This window comes from Xiphophorus couchianus, chromosome 4, assembly GCF_001444195.1.
Source record: "Xiphophorus couchianus chromosome 4, X_couchianus-1.0, whole genome shotgun sequence".
Lineage (NCBI taxonomy): Eukaryota > Metazoa > Chordata > Actinopteri > Cyprinodontiformes > Poeciliidae > Xiphophorus > Xiphophorus couchianus.
The window spans coordinates 34,821,368-34,843,354 of NC_040231.1; the positions used below are offsets into that span (position 1 = coordinate 34,821,368).

Sequence of the window (21,987 nt, forward strand, 5' to 3'; positions counted from 1 at the left end):
TGCAGTTCCGGATAAGACTGCCCCGGTTCCAATCAGTTATAAACACAACTGTGGGGACCGAAGCAGCGAAAGTTCTGAGAGACGAAATAAACACTTTGTTGGCAAAAGGAGCAGTGCATGTGGTTCCCACTTCGGAAGCAAACAGAGGTTGGTACAGCCGATATTTTGTTGTTCTGAAGAAGGGAGGTGGGCTACGTCCCATCCTGGATTTAAGCACCTTCGCAAGTACAAATTCAAAATGTTGACGCTGAGACAACTTTTGAACGCTGTCGGCCCAGGTGATTGGTTTGCAACAGTCGATCTGACGGATGTTTACTTTCACGTAGCAATACACCCAGAACACATGCGTTTTCTGAGGATTACTTTCGAGGGAATAGCGTACGAGTACCTGGTCTTACCCTTCGGTCTGTTGCTTGCCCCTCGCACATTTACGAAAATTGTGAAGACAGCGCTAACTCCTCTCAGAGAAAAGGGAATTCGCATTCTAGCTTATCTGGACGACTGGGCTTTAATAGCCAGTTCGAGAGAGCAGGCGGCAGAACAGCTGCCGCAGGTGCTGTCCCACATTCAACCCCTGGGTTTCTCGGTAAACTTTCAGAAAAGTTCACTGAACCCGAGTCAACAGTTGTCATTCCTGGGGCTGGAAATATGCTCCCTGTCAGCTCCAGCTCGTCTCTCAGAGCATCGTGTGACCGAGTTTCATCGGTGCCTAGCTCAGTTTCAGTTGGGGTGCAAATTGCGCTTCCAGACTGTCTTACAGCTGATGGGAATGATGGCCTCCATGATCGCAGTGGTGCCACTCGGACTATTGAAAATGCATCCGATGCAGCGCTGGACACGCTCTCACCAGCTGTGCATGTAACCTGCACAGAAGGCTGACTATAACTGCCTCTTGCATGTCAGCCCTTCAGCCGTGGAGAGAGCCCAGTCTACTGTACTGTGGGTCTCCAATCGGCAGGGTGTCCTTTCGCAAAGTGTTGTCCACAGATGCCTCTCTGAAGGGGTGGAGAGCAATATGTGATGGCGTAGCGGTGAGGGGGGTCTGGACATTAACCCAATCCAAGCTCCACATAAACTACCTGGAGTTGCAAGTGGTCCTGCTAGCTCTGAGGCATTTTTGCAGGGCTCTGATGAACCAGCATGTTCTGATAAGGACAGACAACTCCACTGTGGTGTCGTACATAAACAGACAAGGGGGCACTCATTCACTTCCCTTGCTGAAATTGTCTCACAAACTGTTGCAGTGGTGCAGCGTTCATTTTCTGTCCGTCAAAGCAACTCATATTCCAGGGCACCTGAATTTGGGGGCGGATCTGCTGTCCAGGGGAAGCCCACTGGTGAGGGAGTGGAGACTGCATCCATCCGTGGTTGTACAGATTTGGCAATGGTTCAGCAAAGCTTCAGTGGATCTCTTTGCCACCAAAGCCAACACCCACTGTCCCCTATTCTTTTCCATAACGGATCACAGCGCTCCACTGGGAGTGGATGCCCGGGCTCACCCATGGCCCAATGTGCTTCTGTATGCATTTCCCCCAGTGGAAATGATTCTGCCAGTGCTGGAGAGAGTACGCGGATGGGGCCTGTCCTTGATTCTGGTGGCCCCTTGCTGGCCAGCAAAGTCATGGTATGCAGAAATAATCAGCTTGCTGGTAGAGAAGCCTTGGAAACTCCCCACCCGCCGGGATCTCCTCTTCCAGGCAGGGGGGGAAGTATTTCATCCACACCCAGAATTGTGGATGCTGCATGCCTACCTGCTGAGAGGTCCAGCTTGGTAGCTAGAGGCCTTCCTTTAGATGTGGTTGCAACCATTCAGAGCTCCAGAGCAGCTTCCACTAGGGGGTTATATGCCTATAAATGGCATGTTTTTGAACAGTCTTGTCACAGCAAAAGCATTTCCCCCTTCCAGTGCTCCATTGTGAATGTTTTGACGTTCTTACAGGAACTAGTGGATAAAGGTCTGTCTTTCTCCACAATTAAAGTTTACTTGGCTTCCATCTCTGCTTGTCATGTTGGCCTGGATGGAGGGACACCAGGTGCTCAACCCCTGGCTGTGCGTTTCTTGAAAGGTAGACTGAGACCAGGGATAAAATCTAGTGTTCCTTCCTGGAATCTCACTGTGGTCTTGGATGCTCTTTGTAGCACTCCATTTGAGCCCCTTGAGTTGGTTGATTTGAAATTTCTATCATATAAGAGAGCTCTGCTTCTTGCTTTGGCAACTACAAAACGAGTTGGGGACCTGCATGCACTTTCGGTGCACCCCTCTTGTGTTCAGTTTTCAGCTGATGGTTTAAAGGTCACCTTAAGACCAAATGCTGCGTATCTCCCTAAGTTGATTCCTTTGAATTACAGTACAATGACCATTGAGCTTTCTAGTTTTTATCCCCCTCCTTTTGCTTCTGAAGAGCAAGGAAGGCTGCATTTTCTGTGCCCAGTACGTGCACTGAGTCTTTACATCAATCGTACTCAGAATGTGCAACTGTGTGATCAGCTGTTTGTGTGTTTTGCCAATCCAGCTAGAGGCAAGGCTCTGTCCAGACAGAGACTCTATCATTGGGTGGTGGAGGCTATTTCTCTGGCTTACAACAGCAAGGTCCTCCCTTTACCTCATGGTGTGAGAGCACATTCAACCAGTGGTGTACCAGCATCCTGGGCCCTTTTCAGAGGGGTCCCTGTGAGTGACATCTGTGCTGCAGCCAGCTGGTCTTCGCCGCACACTTTTGTTCGGTTTTATCGTCTGGACGTGACAGCCCCTTCTGTGGCTCATTCTGTTCTTTCTGCTGGGTTGGAGGTTTCAAACTAACTCAGTGCATTTGTCATAGGTTTGATGGCTGCTCCGCTGGGCGTGTATACATGTCCCATACTCTATATGTTGTACCGAGTGAATCGACTGAAAGGGAACATAATGTTATGCATATAACTACTGTTCCCTGAAGGAGAGGAACGAGGTACAACACCTTTTTTTGCCCCGCTAGTCAGCTTGGCTCGGTGAAGAGCGGCCATCAAACTGAATAATGACTGCGATGGGGGTGTATTTATATGCAGGCGGGGCCTGCCACCCGTCATCACACATCATTTGCCTAACGGCGTGATTAAAGGTGTCTTCAGTTAGGCCACGCGGGGGCATGATATACCATACTCTATGTGTTGTACCTCGTTCCTCTCCTTCAGGGAACAGTAGTTATATGCATAACATTACGGTTTGTAAGATGCAACTTTAATCTTGACGCGGCAGCTAATGTAGCGTCTTCCCTAAAAATGTCTTTCCACATTACCGTATTTTTCAGACTATAAGCCGCTACTTTGTCCCCACGCTTTGAACCATGCGGCTTATAGCCCGGTGCGACTTATGAGTTATTTTAAGAAAAAACATTGTAGGTGAGGTTTATAGTAAGGTGCGCTCTATAGTCCAGAAAGTACGGTACTCTTTTTGTTATTTGACAACTTCTCGCTACAGAGCAAACATTCAGGTAATCCTTCTGCATTGGCAATGAATGCAAATGATTCGGTCCAAGAATTGTAGAATCTCTCAGTTATTTTTCTCTTTTCCCCTTTGCTATCCATGGCCCAACACACACCCGTATGTTTGCTTATAGCAACCACCTGCCTCGCACCCCGCCCAGCTGAGAGAAACGTGTCACAGGCTATGACGCAAATATTCGTTGACAGAAATGTTGAAATTTAATATTTATTCTACACATTTTTATAGCATTGGAAAATGTTAAGCATGACTGTCATGTTTGTCCTCCTATAGAAACCATATTAAAACAAAATATATATTTCCCACCCCCATCTTTTTCCATTTTCAAACATTTTTGAAAAAGCTCCAGAGAGCTACTAGGACAGCGCTAAAGAGCCGCATGCAGCTCTGGAGCCGCGGGTTGCCGACCCCTGCCCTTATGAATTAAATATCAGAGATGCTTTACTAAGTAACAATTTACAGAAATTTAGGAGTAATGTTGGTTTCAATATAGGACACTAGAACCAGCTGTAAGATCGTATGTGAAATGAGACTCTTGAAGTTTACTCTTAATTTACACTTGAAAATCTTGAAGGACTTAGTCTTTCTATTACTCACGGTTGGTTCCTATGGCGATGAAGGCAGCGACGGTGAAGAACAACACAAAGATCACATCACAGCGGAACAGGAACCATCTCAGCGAGGACAGGTAGTGGAACCAGGTGGCTGTGTGGGTGTTCAGAGCTTTGTGGAAGAGTGTCTCGAAGTAAGTCTGACGTCCAAAAGCTCGAATTGTCCATAAGCCCTTCAGTGAAATGATGAGGTGAGAGAAAATGGGACTACGAGCTGCAGGGAAGAGAAAACATATTTTTAAAAGCATAAATACGAATCATACAGATACAACATTTTCAGTCTGCTGAGTTGGTTTTCCATTTAAAGGCACACTTAATTAATTAGAAATACTAAAAGAAACGGGCTCTTTACCAGAAATGGCTGCAGTATTTAAAAATGAAATCAGAGACAGCACAGAGACATAAAGACAATGCGGTTATTTGGATTTTGGTTGACCATGACAAAAATAAGGGATAATTTAATAGCTCAACTCTAATAATTTAGTCCTTTTTTTTTAGAAAGATACTTAAACAGTGCAATGCTAATATTTAAAATGTTAGAAAAATGTTTTATAGCAACAGCTCTCACACACTCTCACACTGCTGCTGCTAATAAGAATGTTTGATGGTGGAATTAAATATTCGTAATCCTGTTCTTATATCTTCCTCACTGCCTCTCCACATGAATTCTCTAGGGTCCAATATTCATGCTGCTCAGCAAATTAATGATTTGTTTTAATTTAGCCTCCCTGATTAGTGGTTTGCTTATATGGGTAGGTAGGGTAAACATTTTATTATGGAGGACCAAGACTGACATGATTAAAAATAAAAGCAGAAATGTATAATTTTTGGTCCTCCATATTTTTCTTTACTCCTCAGCCCTTAAATTCCTTTTGCATTGCAAGTGTAAATGTGCTCTTAATTTCACGACTGAAGATAAGGAGTTGTGTTGTTTTTTTAATCCTTTCATTTCACCAAATGTTTTAGAGAAAGCAAATTGCAATCGATTATTTTTCTTTTGCCAAAGACATTTCTTCTACACAAGTGAGGCTTTCTGACTCTCCTCCCAGCTCCGTTGGATGCTTCTAGCCCACTTGTAGTTATTTTAGCAATCTCAACTGTTTTCTTGGCTTGATTCATAATTTGACCCTTCTTAAACAGACTAACATCTTTATCATGACCACAGATCAGGACTCCCAAAACAATTGCTTAAGAAATGAAAAATTACTAACTGCATCAGTAAGGATTAGATAACTGGCGACCAGTTGAAACATAACCATCATGCAGAAATGATCCAATGGGATGCCCTTATCTAGAGGCGGTGAATCATTGTCCTTAAAGAGACAACATCCCAACGTGATGGGCGAATTAGCCAAAACAATATGGTCATAATAATTGACTGATATCCCAAACCCAAGGCTTGGAAAAAAACTATAGATCTGAAATTGGTTCCAAAGTTTCTGTTGGTACATCTGTACATCTTTAACATCTGTAATGGATTGTGCAATATTAATAAAATATAGTTATTTATTAATTATCTGTGTAGAAGTAGGTAGTAGTTCAGATGTTTGGATTCTAATCCACTTTAGGCTCCTGAAACTCAGACTTCATTCAGAATGTCCCTAAGCCCCAGCAGCCTGATTTCTGCACAGTGTGGAACTTCTCTCTGTCTCTGTCTGTTTTTCAGGGGAGATCTTGACAGACACCAAAACACCATTGGAAACAATAGGAAAAAGCTACACTATCCCTAAGCTATGGGTAAAAACCGAGGAACGTAGTTCATTGAAGCTGACTAATACTTTATGTTTCCACTGCATTTTTGTCTGATATGTTGCATAAAGCAGGAGAAAAAACAACACCAGGATATAGCTGGAGGAAATCCCAGCTCGGCTCATCTCTGTGACCCCAGTGCTCTTTGGAAAGACCTTGCCGTCACCACTAAAGCACGCACAACATGACAGAACCAAGCACATAGCAGGGACATCCAACAAACACAGTGGTATCTGCAGTGGTCCAGTGACCTGTTTTCTCATCCTTGAGCATCCAACAGCAAAAACTTACTTAGATGTCTCATGTACATAAGTTTGTCGCTAACAGTTTTTTACAATATAATTTGGTCTTTCTAACCCAAACATTTACATTAAATTTTTTTTTTTAGAGATCCACTATGAACTGTGTAGTGCATAAAGGGATACCATTTTTTTGGCTAAGTCAGAAATTTACCACTTTTTCAAATCAATTGAAAGCGTATGCAGTAGTGACTGTAGTGACTGTAGTGACTGTAGTGACTGTAGCGCCTGCGCTTTTGCACAATGTCTTAATATCCAGCCTTCTCTTGTCGATGAAATACTACTTTGCCCATAAAAGTGTTGATTTTATTCCTGGGCATGACAGCCAGCAGAAAGGTGTTGACAGGGCCATAGGACTGGACAAACCCACACAAGTCTGTGTCTGAACAAAACAATTGTCATCTGATAGTTTCCCTGCTTGGACCCTAATCAAAGCAGTACCGTCGTCAATTGTCTGACTCATTCACTGCCACAGAACATTGTCTGGAAACTGCTAGATCCGGGTTTGACATTAAGGGCAAACCTAAAAAACTGTTGTTTTTTCCAATCTCCTTCATAAACCTATCAGCGTAAACAGCCTAATTATTGGATACTGAAAATGTTCTTACCCATAAAGAAGCCAAAGGATCAAAAAAGCAGCATATTGTTGAGGTCATATTGCTGTTGCTGACTGATAATTCAGAGGAAGACTATAGAGCAATTTATTGGGTTGTTGTGGCAAAAGTTTTTTGCTTGTATGTGCTAGTTTTAGCACATGATTACCCACTGTTCAGGCACTTGGGCACAAGAAAAAAAATTATAACAATCTTCAAACACTTATTCTGGAAAGAACTCAAATCTGATCTTGCACATTACCATTGTAGCTGGCATGTTTGTCAAGTTTCTGGCAAACCAAATCTGATCATTCCTCCTGCTCCTATATCGGCGATTCCAGTTTTAGCTGAACAACTTGAAGGGTCTTCTTTGATGGAGTAGGACTAATTAAAATCAAATCTGGGTTTAGGGCCTTTCCCCAGAGACTAAGAGCATTGCCCATAGAGTATATCACATCAAGATGAAAGTCAGGCTCACCAAACAGATTTCACTACAGTGAAATCTGTAGTGAAATCATGGCCATGGCCCAAAGGCCATGTGGAACACGTGGATTGGGATGAAGGGATCAGTTTTGAAGAGTCACTACCTGCTCAATTTTGTGTTCTCACATGCCTTTTAATGACCCTCCAGCTAAAGATAAAAAAACCCCAATAACACCAAAGAGCAGTTTTTTTGAACAATAACAATATTTGTTGTTAATTTGTTGCTAAGAGATGAGTATGTTTTCTGGTAACCAAGTGCCACAAAGCAGATATCAGATTTTTACTTTTGCAAAATTTACCAACTGTACATTTTTTGTGTCTATGCAGATAAGCTGTATTTCAAAAGAACTTATGCTGTATAAACAATAATATTACTTGTTATTAATTTGGTGTCCTGAGGTGCGGTGTGGATGAGTGGTGAGGCAGACGCGATGGAACCAGGTTAGATGAATAATGGTGGTTTAATGAAGAAAAAGCCAACACAAAGTCCAAAACCAGGCAGCACTGCAGAGCGGAGACCAGGGCTCAACACAGGTAGCACTAGCTATACGAATGGACATGAAGACAGAGACAGCACGCACAAACGACTAGGACCCGACCAGGACGCAGACACACAGGTGGCATTAAATACACAGAGGGTAATCACAGAAACGAGACACACCTGGGAATGATCAAGGGGAGACAGGACAGCACAGAGACTCAGGGACACAGAAAACTCAAAATAAACACAGAGAAAAACACAGATCCTGACATTTGGTGTTAAGAGATGAGCATTTTTTTTCTGGTGAACTGCCACAAAGCATAAATCTGAATTTTTCTTTTGTGTTGAATGTTTTTTTTATAATATATTTACCACCAATGACAAAAAAAACAAACATAGAAAACATTTTCACTTTTCTGCAAAATTCACCAACAGCACAATTCTTGTTAAGTAGCAGAAGATAAGTAGTATTTCAAAAGAGTTTATGTTTTATAAACAATAATTAATTTGGTGTTAAGAGATTAGCATTTTTTTTCTGGTAACAGCCTGCATAAATCAGATTTTTACTTTTGTGTTGAATATCTGCTTTATGAGATATTTACCACCAATGACAAAAAAAGAAAAACATTTTCACTTTTCTGCCAAATTCACTAACTGCACAATCTTGTTAAGTAGTAAGTAACGTAAGATAAGTAACATTTCAAAAGAGCAGAAGAAATCTTATTTTGTTTGAAGAATAACAATATTTGTGGTTAATCTGTTGCTAAGAGATGAGTGCATTTTCTGGTAGCAAAGTAAACATCGGATTTTTACGTTTGCAAAAGTAAAAATCAGAAGGCAGAGCATTAATATTAGCACAAACATTAGCAGTGCACTAGTGGGGGAACAGTGCACAGGTAGGTAACCCTTTTCCCTAAAATAAGCTTTTTAGCTATGTTTTTATTTATTAGCCATGTTTAACACACTGAATGGAGGAAGTCAATCTAAGATAATATGCTAGTGATGCCCCACATGTCACTGGAAGCATTTATGCTAACATTAGCATTTTGGCTAATTTTAGCTTATACACTAATTTTAACACACTGAATGGAGTAAGTCCATGTTACTCAACATGCTTGTGACTCTCCACATGAGATTAAGTACATTGTAGCTTACATTAGCATTGATGCTAATTTTTAGCATCAGAACACTGGGTTCCAATCGACGGGTACACTTTGGCAGGCCCTGTTTAAATTTCTTCAGAATTTTTTTAGTTTATATTGTTGAGACCCCTCAATCTCATTGGTACAAGACTAGAGTGTGTCATACTAATATGATGAAATGTTACTACTCTAGTCAGAATGAAAATTATCCACTTTAGATAAGTGAGGAGCCTGTCTTCCTGGCAGCTAACACACCTTTTGATTCTGCTACTTCATGCAGTAATCAAGAAACCTGCTCATATGCAAAAATAGAGTCATGGTGCAACAACAGTGAAATTTTGTCTAATGTGCCCAACTGTTAGTCTCACCTGTCAGGGGGACACGGCTGATGATTTTCTGAAACTCATATTTGACTTCCACTTTCTTTTTGATCCCAACCAAGATGTGAAGTCTCCAGACATTGATTTCACCAATCCTACACCTATTAACCAGCGTACATATCATGTTGGCCCAACAAAGGTCATAAAAAATACTCACTTGAAATGAGTATTTTGTTAAAAACACGCTTGATACCTTGTACCTGGGTGTAGTCCGTGACCCAGGTTCTCCATCTACATCTTTTGTAAACAGTCTTGAGAAATGTCAAACAGCAGGGTATATCTAGAAGACCTTGAGTACTCCAGTGATTGAGTTACCTATCTTGATACTTGGCAAGAGGTTTTCAAGCACTTTTTTCACTCACTGAAACCTAATCTTACAAAATTCAAATGTAGTCAATTTTCTTGGGCAAAACATTGATGGGGGGAAGTGTGTCCTATGGATGCAAATATCATTCTTGACTTTTAGGCTCCTTGAACAAGAAAGAACTTAGGTCATCTCCCCTGATTCTTTCACTGGTCCTTGGTCTGAAAAATGTCAACAACCTTCTGAGAATCTTAAGAAATTACTTTGTTCCCCTGTTGATTTCAACCCAGATTTCAAGCCATGATTTAAGCTGGACATTGATCATAGACCAGTTGTATGAGCTGTCCTACAGGAATATAAAGAAGGCATTGATCATCTTGAATTCTACTCCCTGGCTTGAGTCTGTAACCTAGAACGCTGAGACTGAAACCCAGATGTCTTTTTTTTCAGAAAAGAAAACTGGAGTACATCCTCAAAATCTGCTATAAGGAGGAGTCAGAAAACATGTTGGCTGATGTGCTGTCCTTCGTTCTAAGGCTAATACAACATGTGTTTGGAATTTCAAGACATCTCCTTAGGGCTCCACCTGCAACTATAACCAGAATTAAGTCTTCTTTTCTTACCTTCAGCCTCTAGCTGTTTGAGTTGTTGTCCTGTTCGCAAGAAGTACTTCCTGATGACCACAAAGATAACAGCCAGAGGGATTGCGGATATAAAGATGTATGGTCTCATGATGGACACCGTGAAGATGCACCCAATGACAAGTAAAGTTAACTAGTGTGAGGAAAAGTGAGAGGATAAAAAGGAAATAATGAAGTAATTATTTTTATTGTTGTTTGTTCCAAAGAGTTCATTTGCAATAAAGCAACTGTTAAAGTTCTTCTAACACTATATTTACCATAAATAAAAATGTGACAGATGCTTTCAAATTACATACCTCAAGAACACGAATAAAGTTTTAATCAATTGAACAACTGTAGCAACACAATATGTAATACAACACAAACACTTTTATTTTATAATGTGAATAAGCAGAGATCATTTCACTGTATCCTCACAGCTAGTTATTACCAAATGTTTTGCAGACCTTCCAGCTCCAGTTATCAGTGATCCCTTATAAAGTAACATTTTTGTATAGTGAAACCATGAATATTTAAATAGGTGGGTATGGAGGTTGTATACAGTGTATAGCTAGAATGCAGCAGGAATGGTTAGGTTGATAAAAACGCAGAGAATGACTTAGTACTAACAAACCTGAGAGGTTCAGAACCTCTCAGGTTTGTTCTCTCTCTTACCTCTCTTAACCTCTCTTAACATGTCCAGTGTTAAGAACAAGTATTTTCCCCCTTTGTCAGACATAAATGTTTAACATAATCAAAGGACTTTTAATATCAAAGATGACATAAATAATACAAAAAAGCAAATGATTTCATTTTAAAAGCTATTTGAAACAAAGTAGTGAAAATGTAACAGCTTCCTAATGCTTTTTACACCATGTGGCAACCTCCTTGGCAACTACTGCCACCAAGTATACACATTACTTTGTGTTTCAATGCAGTCGCACTGGAGGAGTTTAAAGACTGCCTGAAATCATTATCTTCCTGTGTTACCAGTAGTTACCTCCCAATAAAGTAATATGGCCGTTTTAGTTCAGTACCAAAATGGTTTCTCATACAAAGAACGAGACAGAAGTTTCTGAAATCATCTAGAACCTGAAGGTGAGCGGTGAGTGTATCTGGATATACAACAGTAGCTATGTTTCCATCCAATGGTCATGCAAATTTTGAGTAAACTTTTAAAATCCCCCTCCCATCCCCCCAACAACAACAAAAAAAAGGAAAATGCAAAGAAGATGGGAGTCTTTTTTTAGATGGCAAGAGATTGGGATTGTTTGTTTGTTTTTGTTTTTCAATAAATATAGTTGTATCTGGAAAAATTACAATGCAAAAAATAGAATGTTTACATGACAAACAAAACAACATTTGATATGACAGAGGTATCAACAATGTGAATCAAGGGAATATGTGTCGGTACAACAAAGGTAACATTCTGTCTGCAACAACATCAACTTTATTTGTTGTGTCATTAAATACCTGTATGAGGTCAAACAGCACTAGAGGTAGCATGTCATCAATGACAGCCATGTCCTTGGTGAATCTGTTCATTATCCGGCCTAGAAAGAGAAAAATGAAAAAGAAAAAGAAGGGAAATAAATCTACTGCGCAGTGTTACCACCACACTTTCACTACTAACTTTTAAGCCAAGAAGAGAAGCGGTACCAAAAAGCAGAGTACCTGTTTTCATGGTGTTAAGCACAGACATGGGGGCCCGTAGCACAGAGCTAAGCATCTGTTCGTGAAGTCTTTTAGACACGGTGAGCAACGTGTGGACTAAAGGAAGACCCCTGAAAACTCCAAGGGCCAGTATGCTGTCTGAGTGAACAAAGAATATGTAGATGATGTAGTAGGCGCTGGTTGGTGTGACTATGATGGCGAGGTGGACAGGAGTCGATGACGCATTAGGGTGCTGCTCATCGATATAGTTTGGTGAATTTGGGTTGGCACCATCCCTCCATATCTCACTGGTTGAATGAAGCAAAAGACGGAGATTAAAACATGGATTCACTTTTCATTAAAGCTCCATCGCAGATTGGAAATCTCTTCTGACTATTTAGCCCTTAATTATGTTTATGTACAAAATAACAGACATATTTTTAAAAAAATTATTTCATTTTGCCACATGAACTTAACTCATGGTGAGTTTGGATGTACAGGAACGTAACACAACACTCACTCAGTAATGAGAAAAATGCCAGTGACACAAGCAGCAACCTGATGAATGGAAAAAGAGAGGAATTTACTGTTAATTAAAATGGCAAAGTTCAAAAACAGTTTTAAATAAAAAAATAAACTAAATTTTACCTCAATGACAAAGACAATCACAATGAAGATTAGGACATAGATTAAACTCCTATTGGTGGAAATGTAGCGTAGATAAGTACTCCATGAGGTAGTTTCGAATATCTTCTCACGTTCATCTGCAAAGCATTCCTGTGAAAAAGTAAATCCATCATTTTTGCATAAATGCCAAATATGAATGTATTTTTTGTTGCGAAAAAAAGACGATAAAGCAAAGAAAACGGGTATGAAGGAGGATTCAGAACCTAATGACTTTATTAAACAGTTCGATTTTAAACTTTGTAAAAAAAAGGGGGGGGACATGTTTTTCTTATGTTTTATTGGCCTTTATTTGATAGTGAATTGACAGGAAAGTGGGGGGAAGACATGCGGCAAAGGTCACCAGGCCGGGAATCAAACCTGCGACAGCAGCATCGGGGACTAAGGCCTCCATTTGTGGGCTGTGCTTAACCCCTGCGCCACCACAGCACAGCCAAAAGGGGACATGTTTGACGGGAAATGTGAAACTATCTTTAATATATGAAAGAGAAATTTTGAATCTTTTAAATGAAATAAAAAATGAGCAGATTTTAGTAGTCTAATAATTGTACAAAGAGTGTGTTAAGGTGTGTTGCTGTTTTCTACACTAATGTTAGCCATTAATGAGTCAGAATATCTTCCAAACAACTAGGAGAGTTGAAGGAGCTGAAAGAGCACAGAAATGTACCATTTTCATTCCTACAGCGCAAATGGCAGTCAGTCATAAAATAAAAATATAAACAAAAATACCCCACCCTTAGCACAGATAGGTGACACTGGCAGCAACAAGCAGCATAGCTTTAGCATGTGAGTTCACACAGAATGGTTCAATAATAGGCTAATAAACCAAATGTTTATGATGTAGGACAGCTGTGTCAAGCTCGTTTTCATTTTGGGCCACATCACGATCAAGAATATCTTTAAAGGGCCGTTTGTGACAGAATGTGCTGATAAAACTACCTTTTTCATAAACAGCTGATTCTGCATTTGATGAGAACGTCTTGAAATTAAGTAATGTTAAACATGTTTTCACCTTTATGTAATTTGGCACAATACAAATAAAACTGCTGATTGATAAAATAATATCCTTGTCGTTAGTCGTCTTATTTTGTGTCGTGAGTCTCGTTCAGTCCAGTCGTACTCTCTGTTGCTACCTGTGTTGAGCCTTAGTTTCCGCTCAGCAGTGCTGCCAGGGATTTGGACTTGTGTATCTTCATTGTGTTCAGTTTCCTTTGGCTTATTCTTCATTAAAACCTTCATTATTCATCTTACCTGGGTATTCTAGCGTCTGCCTCACCTCCACTTCACCCCACATCAAGACAGATTCTATTTGCAGAGGGCCACATAAAATCTTCTGGTGGGGCAGATTTGGCCCACGGGCCTCGAGTTTGACATGTGATGTAGAGCCAATTTAATAAGATAAAACGTTCATGCTTAATTGCATTTCTATATCTAAATGTTGTAACTGTGATGAACCAGGCACAGCTATTTCATAGTGTGATCATAAAAACAGATTTTCCTGTTGTGAAAAGAAGCAAACATGTTGCCAAATCTTACCTCCATGTCTTCTTCATCCACTTCCTCACTTATGTCAAACACGCTGTCTTTGGACAGACGCCGGGCATAGATGTCCAGCTCGGATGCCAGGTTGCACTGTGGGGTGATGGACAACTTTTTTCTGAAGGATGACTGCATCTGCTCTCTCCGCTCCTGACCCTGAGCGTTGGTGATGAACGCCAGAACAGACTGGCGCCTGCCATTGAGGTGCTGCAGCCCGTGGTGATACAGGTTGCTCCGCGGAAGTACCTCCTCTACCTGATCGTCCTCAGGCACCACAGAGAATCTTCTCTCTGAAAGTTCATGCGCCCCATCGTCCATGGATGTGGACTGGAAATTATTCGTCTGCTGGGAGTTCCCGATGAATGAAAACTTGCGGGCAGCTGCGAGAGGGTTGAGGATGAGCGAAGGCTTGCGTTTTTCGGGATAACCATCGCCCATGGCGTGGCTGTGAGACGGTGCTTGGCGGAAGGACTGATGATTAGGGTCTGGGCCTCGGAAATTTGCCGTTTCATCCACAGAGACTCTGCGAAGAGTTTCCGTGAGAATGGAGCCACGCCGCTCCGCGTTGATGCTGTCGTAAGCTTCGAGACCAAGCAGCAGGGAGCTGAAGTCTGGCCGCTGCGCTTGAAGCTCTGAGAAGGTTCCGTAAAAGTAGCAGTCTCCATTGTGCAATAGAAGGATTCGATCTGCCCGCTTCAGGTGCTCCAACTTGCTGGTGACCACAACACGAGTCTTGGAGGCCATCAGTTTACAGACACATCTGTAGATTATAATTGCACACATAATTCCAAAATATAAGGGAATTCATTCAAATCATAAATAAGAGGTCTTTGCAGAACTTTGCAATCAGTTGCACAAAGAAAACCCCAACAGGAGAGAGCTGTCTGCTGAAACAATGGAAGAGATTCTAAGACTCCTTGAAGGAGGTAAATCAGCACAGTGATGCTGGTTATTCCCAGCTAGCCTGCTCTAAACTGTGGAGCATATACTAACAAGATAGGAATGTTTTGGTCTTCAAAGTGTCAGAACTGATGAAGAGAAACAATGTTCCAAAAATAGGAATGCACAATGAAAGAAATGGAAGAACAGCAGCAAACACGAGAACGCTAAAGCCAAACTGTCAGCTGCTGTATGAGAACGATGAATGATTACTGAAGAAGAATATGGTTATAATTTAGCAAAGTCCTCAGATAATTAAAACTGTTAGAAAAAAAAGAAATAAGGTGGAAGAAAAGTAATATTTTTGTTTGTAAAGGAGTTTTTCTTCCACACTGAAATAACGGTGTGCCATTTTATAAAAGTCACTTTTAAATTTTCGATCAAAGTTGTTTATAATGTGTAGTTGTTAAAGGGGTAGTACGTTTTCCAGACAGTATCATTTTACAGCATAATAAAATAAATAATTATGATAACTTTAATTGTTAAAAAAAATGCTCAATGTATCAAACACCACTGAAAAGAAATTTGACTTTGCAATTTAACGCCTTTAAATCTGGGCTTCTGTCTCTTTAAGAAGTTTTTGCTCTTTTCAACACTCCGCCTTCAGTGTTGCTTCAAGGAATACCGCTTCTCCATTAGCCCTTTAACAACATTTTCAGCAGCATTGCACTGAGAAGTATCTTCTATAATGATCTCAACCGAAGTGCAATTACACCAAGTGTTTGCTAATTGTTGCTGCTGCTGCTAGTTTGAAGGAGCTGAGTGAGGTAGGAATGCTCTGTCATGCAGAAACTTGATTTGGAAACTGCAGCTCCTAGAAGGAGCTGTGCATGGAAGGGGGAGCTTGGTTCCCCCAAGTGTTTTACAAACTGGAGATTCAAACATGCATGAAAGAATCAAAGCAACACTCCAGGTATGTTTTTGATAAGGGAACAACATTATAAAAAGGTGATTTTACATCATACTGCTCCTTTAAATCAAATATAATTTTGCCATGTGTTTTTATCTATTTTGGAGAGAAAATGATAAAACGTTCATGCTTAATTGCATTTTTATATCTAAGTGTTGTAACTGTGATGAACCAGGCACAGTTATGGTTCATCACACCATAACATAACAATCAATAGATGGTATTTTGGCATAACCATTCCAATTCTTTTTCCGTGACGAAAAAAAGCTCCACTTTCTCAGAAGACTACAGTGTTACCAGAGAAACTTTCCCCACAGTCAATAAGCATCTGAGACAGGGAAAGCCTTGACCTTGAACTTTCTGCAGCTTTCCCAACCCCCACCACTGCTACATGAAAGACTCTCTGTTGGGATCCTTACTTGTCAAAGATCTCTTTCTCTGTTGCAATGTCCAGGTGGGTGAAAGGTGCATCGAGCAGGTACAGGTCTGCATCTTTATATACAGCCCTACGGTAAAAAACAAACAAACAATATTCATATCTAATCAGAGGGCACAAAGACAGCAAAAAACTGTTGCACAGTGTGAAGACAATAAAGTTTTACAGAAAGTAAACATTGTAAAGGAGTGGAAAAAGGTAACTGGTGTAGTGTGGGGAGAGGCCACCTGTCTACAGAGTGCTAAAAGGAAGAAGGGTTTCTATAGCACTACTGAAAAAAGCAAACACTTTCAGGAATGGCAGAAATAAATATCCAAGCTGTAACCACAAATCAATAACCACATAAATAATGCATTGGAATATTAGAGTGACTCTGGTGTCCTATATAGAGATTTAGTGAGGCAATAAAGCTTCATCAGTAGGAATGTGACTGAGGTCCTTAAATAGTTCTGAAAAATGATAAACATGAATAAAAAGTAGACTTGGGTTGTCAGGCAACAGTATAACAAAAAGGTAAACCTGGCTGATCCTGTTGATGGCAGATTTTGATCTAAAATTGTTCATAAACTGCAGTACAAGTATCACCATGATATAAGTATGTGGCTCTACTGTTAATTAAATGAATGAACTGTGATGAAGTGAATTCAGTTGAGTTCAGGTCAGTTTCTTTATGTTGCACCAGTTCAATAGAAATGTCATCTTGAGGCATTTCTGGAGATTTCAATGGACAAGCAACACATTCTGGTTGAATACCAATGAATACCTTTGGCCGGATTCATTTAGGAGGGGGGGCCATGGGGTGTTTTGTCACCTCTGTTACACTGAATGTCAGGCCCGCGCACTTGTTCAATTAATAAGATGGCACCTGTCAATCAATTCAGTCACAATCTGTCCCGATGTAAACAGTAAACACCCCTTACCTGGAGGACAATGTTTTTGGGTCTACCATGCGCTGCAGTCTGACTAGATTTGATGATTGTTTGCTATTAAATGTGCTGTGGTCATAGAGATTTGGTGGGAAATAATCAGAAAAAAATGTTAAGTTGTCAGTGGGGAACATGCAGAAGGCAGCTTTACACAGTGCATTTAGATGGCGGAATGGACTTTATTCCATTTTCCAAACTGGAGTCTGGAAAAATGTAAAAGAGAATAAATGCCTGCAGCCAACCTAAGAACAGCTGAATACAGATCGATGGTATTAAAACACCATGTTTGTATGAAGGTTTTGTCATCATTACCTCATTGGTGTGAAGGCACCGGTATCGGGTTAAACAGTTGTCCAACCGGGTGACCCGTTAGCTCTTCAGTTTGCCAAAACACACACACGCACGCCCGCACACACACACACACTCACACACACAAAAAACTCATAAACCGGTGACCCGCCAGAACCGCGCACACGGTAAAAAGCTCTGGCAGGATCCAAACGACTGATCTTAGAACTATGGGAGGATTCAAACTCCGCTCATTCATTTTTAGCTTACAGAAAAAGCGCCAAGCCGCCAAATTTACAAAAGTATACTGACCAATGACATTTAGGCTTTGTGCGGACCTCCAGCACTCACACAGACTCGCCACATACAAGATGTTTTGACACAATAGATCTTTATTTTCTCCTAAATGTTAATACTAAATAGGTTAGATAATTAAAAAAAAATATATATTCTTTAATGTTTTACTTAAAGGAAAATCTCAAGGTACACACAGTGCATACAGCTACGGGCGCCCTATGCTCAGCTACTTATGACATTAAAAATATGCATAATACAGCCACAGGATAGATAGATAGATATGACAAAAATCACATCTGGTCAAATATTTGGAACATTAAAAAAATAATAATAATAATAAAATAGATGTCAAATATCCTCCAGCAATGCCAGTTTAGAGCAGCAGGACAACCTAATGGTTCCAGCGTATCATCACGTTACGGCGCAGCAGCGCTATCTGGATGTTGGGGGTCTAAAATCAAAAGGCAGCACAGATTATATTTGCTGCATGTTCCCCAAATTGTGCGGGAAAGAGATGTCTGAGTAGGACAGATAACCAGCCAGACTGCTGACAGTATTTTTGCATTAAAAACAAAATGAAAAACACCATGAGTAAACTTTAATGTGCCTGTTATTTAGCTGACAAAAATGAATTTCAACAGCCAACAGAGACCTGAAAACGATCAGCAGCCATTGATATTTATGGATACTGATGAATGATTGGCTTTTGAAAGAGCAAAGAGGAAAAAAACAAAACAAATTCATGCAATTATTTTTTTACCTGAGCAAAAATTATCTGCTCTGGGCAAAGTGTAGGTGAGTGTGGAGGTTCCTCCCTAGTTTTCCCAGTGTTAGTATTTATTTCAATGTTTTCACACAATACATTTATGATTTCACTCTTTTTGTGTTTATTGCATTAGGTTGTTTACTATTATGGGTGCACACATTTAGTAAACTCCTTTTGTTTACTTGAATTATTAACTACTTTGTTTTGCTGAGTTTGAAGGACTGGCTGAGTGAAAGGACTGGTTGAAAGGCAAACCAGGAAGTGGAACAAACCATCAGGCTGCTGGAAACAGGGGACTTGATGTTAAAGGACCTGCCTCTCTCTATTAATATCATAAATCCTTAAACAATTTTGGTGTTAGGTTGTTTTGTTTTTATAGTTGTTTTGTAGTCAAAATGTGTTGGTTTGAATTACTTATTTATGTTTATGCATTGTCTGTCTTTGTCTCATTTTCCACCCCTCCTCGTTTGTGTAGGCTAGCCTTTGTGTGTAAATTCCCCTGTGTGTTCAGTATGTGAGGTCAGTTTTTGGTTTGTTATCCTGAGTTAGGTATGCCTTAGTTGGTTTCTGTTGGGCCCATTTTGTTATATTTTTTTAGATTTGCTGTTGAAAGGCTTTTGTTAAGTCTTTTTTTGAAAAATAAATAGAAAATATTTTTTTATATTTGCCTTTGTCCTTGTGCCTTACTGGTCGGACCGTAACAGTGAGCATTTGATCTGGACCCATAAATGGACATGGGCCCTATGTCTTTTTTTTTCATCCCAACGTCATTAGAAAGAAAACATCGTCACAGTTCTATAAATGGTGACAAATACAGAAATCTCATTTAATTTTTAGGCAGAATTGGTTCAGACCTGGACCGGATCAGAGTCCAAGCCTTTTTTCAGATGTCAGACTGGTTCATGACCCAACCCAACCCGAAGCTGCCGCATGTGTGTAAACCTTTGGGTGACTGTTATGATCTGGAGCCTTAGATTTGGTCCAAATCTCAGTGCTGGAGGTTTTATCTCTACATCTGTCTGCATACAAACACAGAGAGATGTCAGCCATGAATTGTCAGAGTTGTGAGCAGCCTGTGTAAATGTCTGGCAGAACCAGCGGATGGGCAGGGCAGGGCCATAAAGTGGGTGGGCCAAAGGCCCCTTAACCCCCCCTGTTCTGGTGCATATACCTTTGGTATTCATTGTTACCCTTTAACTTGAATTTCAGAGAAACAACTTTTTTCATCAGACCACTTTGCAGTTTATTACTTCATAACACTTATTTATGACTCACACAATTGTTCCTTAATAATTAATATGATCATTGCAATGTTTTATGAGTGATGAACCACGGTGACCGATTAGTGTGTGAGTACCTGGCGAGGCAGATCCTTGCTCTTTGACCTCCACTAAGGGTAACCCCTCCCTCAGCAATGGGTGTCTTATCTTTCTCAGGCAGCAAGTCAAAATCCTTCAGACACAAATAAAGAGATCACTGGGTCAGACTTCTGTGTAGTAAATGCAGCTTGAAAAACGATAAAACACAATGAATAGAAAAGGAGCTGTTACTAACGACAGAAATGACGCCTTATTTCCTTATTCACCTCGTTAAAGTTGACATAAAAAAATGAATGTGTAAACTTGGAATGATATCAATATGCTTCCCCGTCCTGCCAAACATCTACTAAATGGTTCCAAGGAACTAAACCCAAACAAAATGAAGAATTATGGGAATTTAAGAGTGGGGACCACTGAGATGTGATTAATTGCAGTCTACACAAATGGAAACCAACACGGTAGAACAAAAGAACTGACTTGACAAACAAGTTTGCAGATGACATGACTGTTGTTAGTCTCATCTCAGGTGGGAAGGGGGAGCTGGAGTACAGGGATGAGGTGAAGCGACTGTCAGAGTGGTGCAAAGTTAATAACCTGCTCCTCAACACCTCCAAAACAAAGGAGCTGGTGATCGACTTCAGGAAAAACAAAACGGACATCCAGCCTCTCACCATCAGTGGGACCTGTGTGGAGAGGGTCCCAGTGTTCAGGTTTCTGGGCATGGAGTTGAAGGACAAGCTAACCTGGAGCACCAACACCAAGGAGCTGTTGAAGAAGGCACAGCAGAGACTGTACTTTCTGAGAATACTCAAGAAGAATCGTCTCCCCTCAGACCTGCTGCAGGCCTTCTATCACTGCTCCATAGAGAGTGTGCTCATGTACAGTCTGTGTGTCTGGTACGGCAGTAGCACATCCGCAAACAAGAAGGCGCTCCAGAGGGTTGTTAGGGCAGCAGAGAGAACCATAGGCGGCCCCCTCCCCACTATGGAACAGATTTACACTTCCAGGCTCCACAAGAAAGTTTTGGACATTTTAAATGACTCTTCACACCCTGACCATGGTCTCTTCCAGCTGCTGCCATCAGGCAAGAGATACAGAGCAATAAAAACCAGGACAAATCGCCTAAAAAACAGTTTTTACCCGATGGCAATCATGGCACTAAATTCAAAGGCATAAGAACTTCTGTTCTTGACATCACTTTGTTAAAAATGTAAATTCTGTTGCGACACCTCCAGGCGCTGCAACCATCTTCTGATGTCTATTTATTTCTCATTTTGTACGATTTATTGCTTTATCTTTGTATATTATGTAAATACACATAACCTGCATCTTAACTCGAGTTGAGCAAATAGAATAGAATAGAATAGAATAGAATAGAATAGAATAGAATAGAATAGAATTACTTTATTCATCCCAGCAGGGAAATTATTTAAAATATACACAGATTAACACACATACGACGGGAGCTGCAACTGCCGGCAGCCAGCTAAACCGGAGCCATCTTTTAAATCTCAATCTCGTAATCTGTTGATGACAATGACAAATAAATCTTATACAGAATATTAACCATATGAAGACAGAAGTACAAAAAGTGCAGAAGAAGGAATTAAACTTGAGCCAAGATGGCGATGATTGGAATCGGACCATTTTAAGTTTGACTGGATGCAAATGAAAAACAACTTTATACCATTTAGGAGTAGCCTGGTAAAAACTAGCCTGTTCTACGTTGCCTCAGGAAAGCTGGATCTGTACTGGGACTAAGGCTGGAGTCCCTGGAAACTGTGGTGGAGAGGAGGACACTGAAGAAGGTTCTGTCTATTATGGACAATAAACAGCACCCTCTCCACCACATAGTGGACAGACAGCAGAGCACCTTCTCACATAGGCTGCTCCGGCTCCGCTGTCGTAGGGACAGATACAGGAAATCCTTCCTGCCACATGCCATCTCACTGTATAATAAAAGCTAAATCATTGTTCTGTACTAATCAGTCCAATTTTGCACAACTGCACTGTGGCACACTTGCTGTACATATATTTACATATACATATCTGCATTTTTTTGAATCTTTGCAAGGACTGCTCTTAAGTTG

At 40.7% G+C, this 21,987-nt stretch overlaps 1 protein-coding gene across 1 annotated transcript in view; it reads right to left on the reverse strand.

The window, feature by feature from the left end:
• cftr (CF transmembrane conductance regulator) overlaps nucleotides 1-21,987 on the reverse strand; it is a 78,930-nt gene that overhangs the window by 17,990 nt on the left and 38,953 nt on the right. Inside the window, exons 12-20 of the mRNA XM_028015796.1 lie at nucleotides 19,936-20,030; nucleotides 16,285-16,371; nucleotides 14,014-14,776; nucleotides 12,442-12,570; nucleotides 12,314-12,351; nucleotides 11,815-12,101; nucleotides 11,614-11,693; nucleotides 10,144-10,294; nucleotides 4,076-4,303 (exon numbers count right to left, since the gene is read on the reverse strand). Of these exons, the coding sequence (XP_027871597.1) occupies nucleotides 4,076-4,303; nucleotides 10,144-10,294; nucleotides 11,614-11,693; nucleotides 11,815-12,101; nucleotides 12,314-12,351; nucleotides 12,442-12,570; nucleotides 14,014-14,776; nucleotides 16,285-16,371; nucleotides 19,936-20,030 (1,858 nt within the window). The remainder of the gene's footprint in view (nucleotides 1-4,075; nucleotides 4,304-10,143; nucleotides 10,295-11,613; nucleotides 11,694-11,814; nucleotides 12,102-12,313; nucleotides 12,352-12,441; nucleotides 12,571-14,013; nucleotides 14,777-16,284; nucleotides 16,372-19,935; nucleotides 20,031-21,987) is intronic.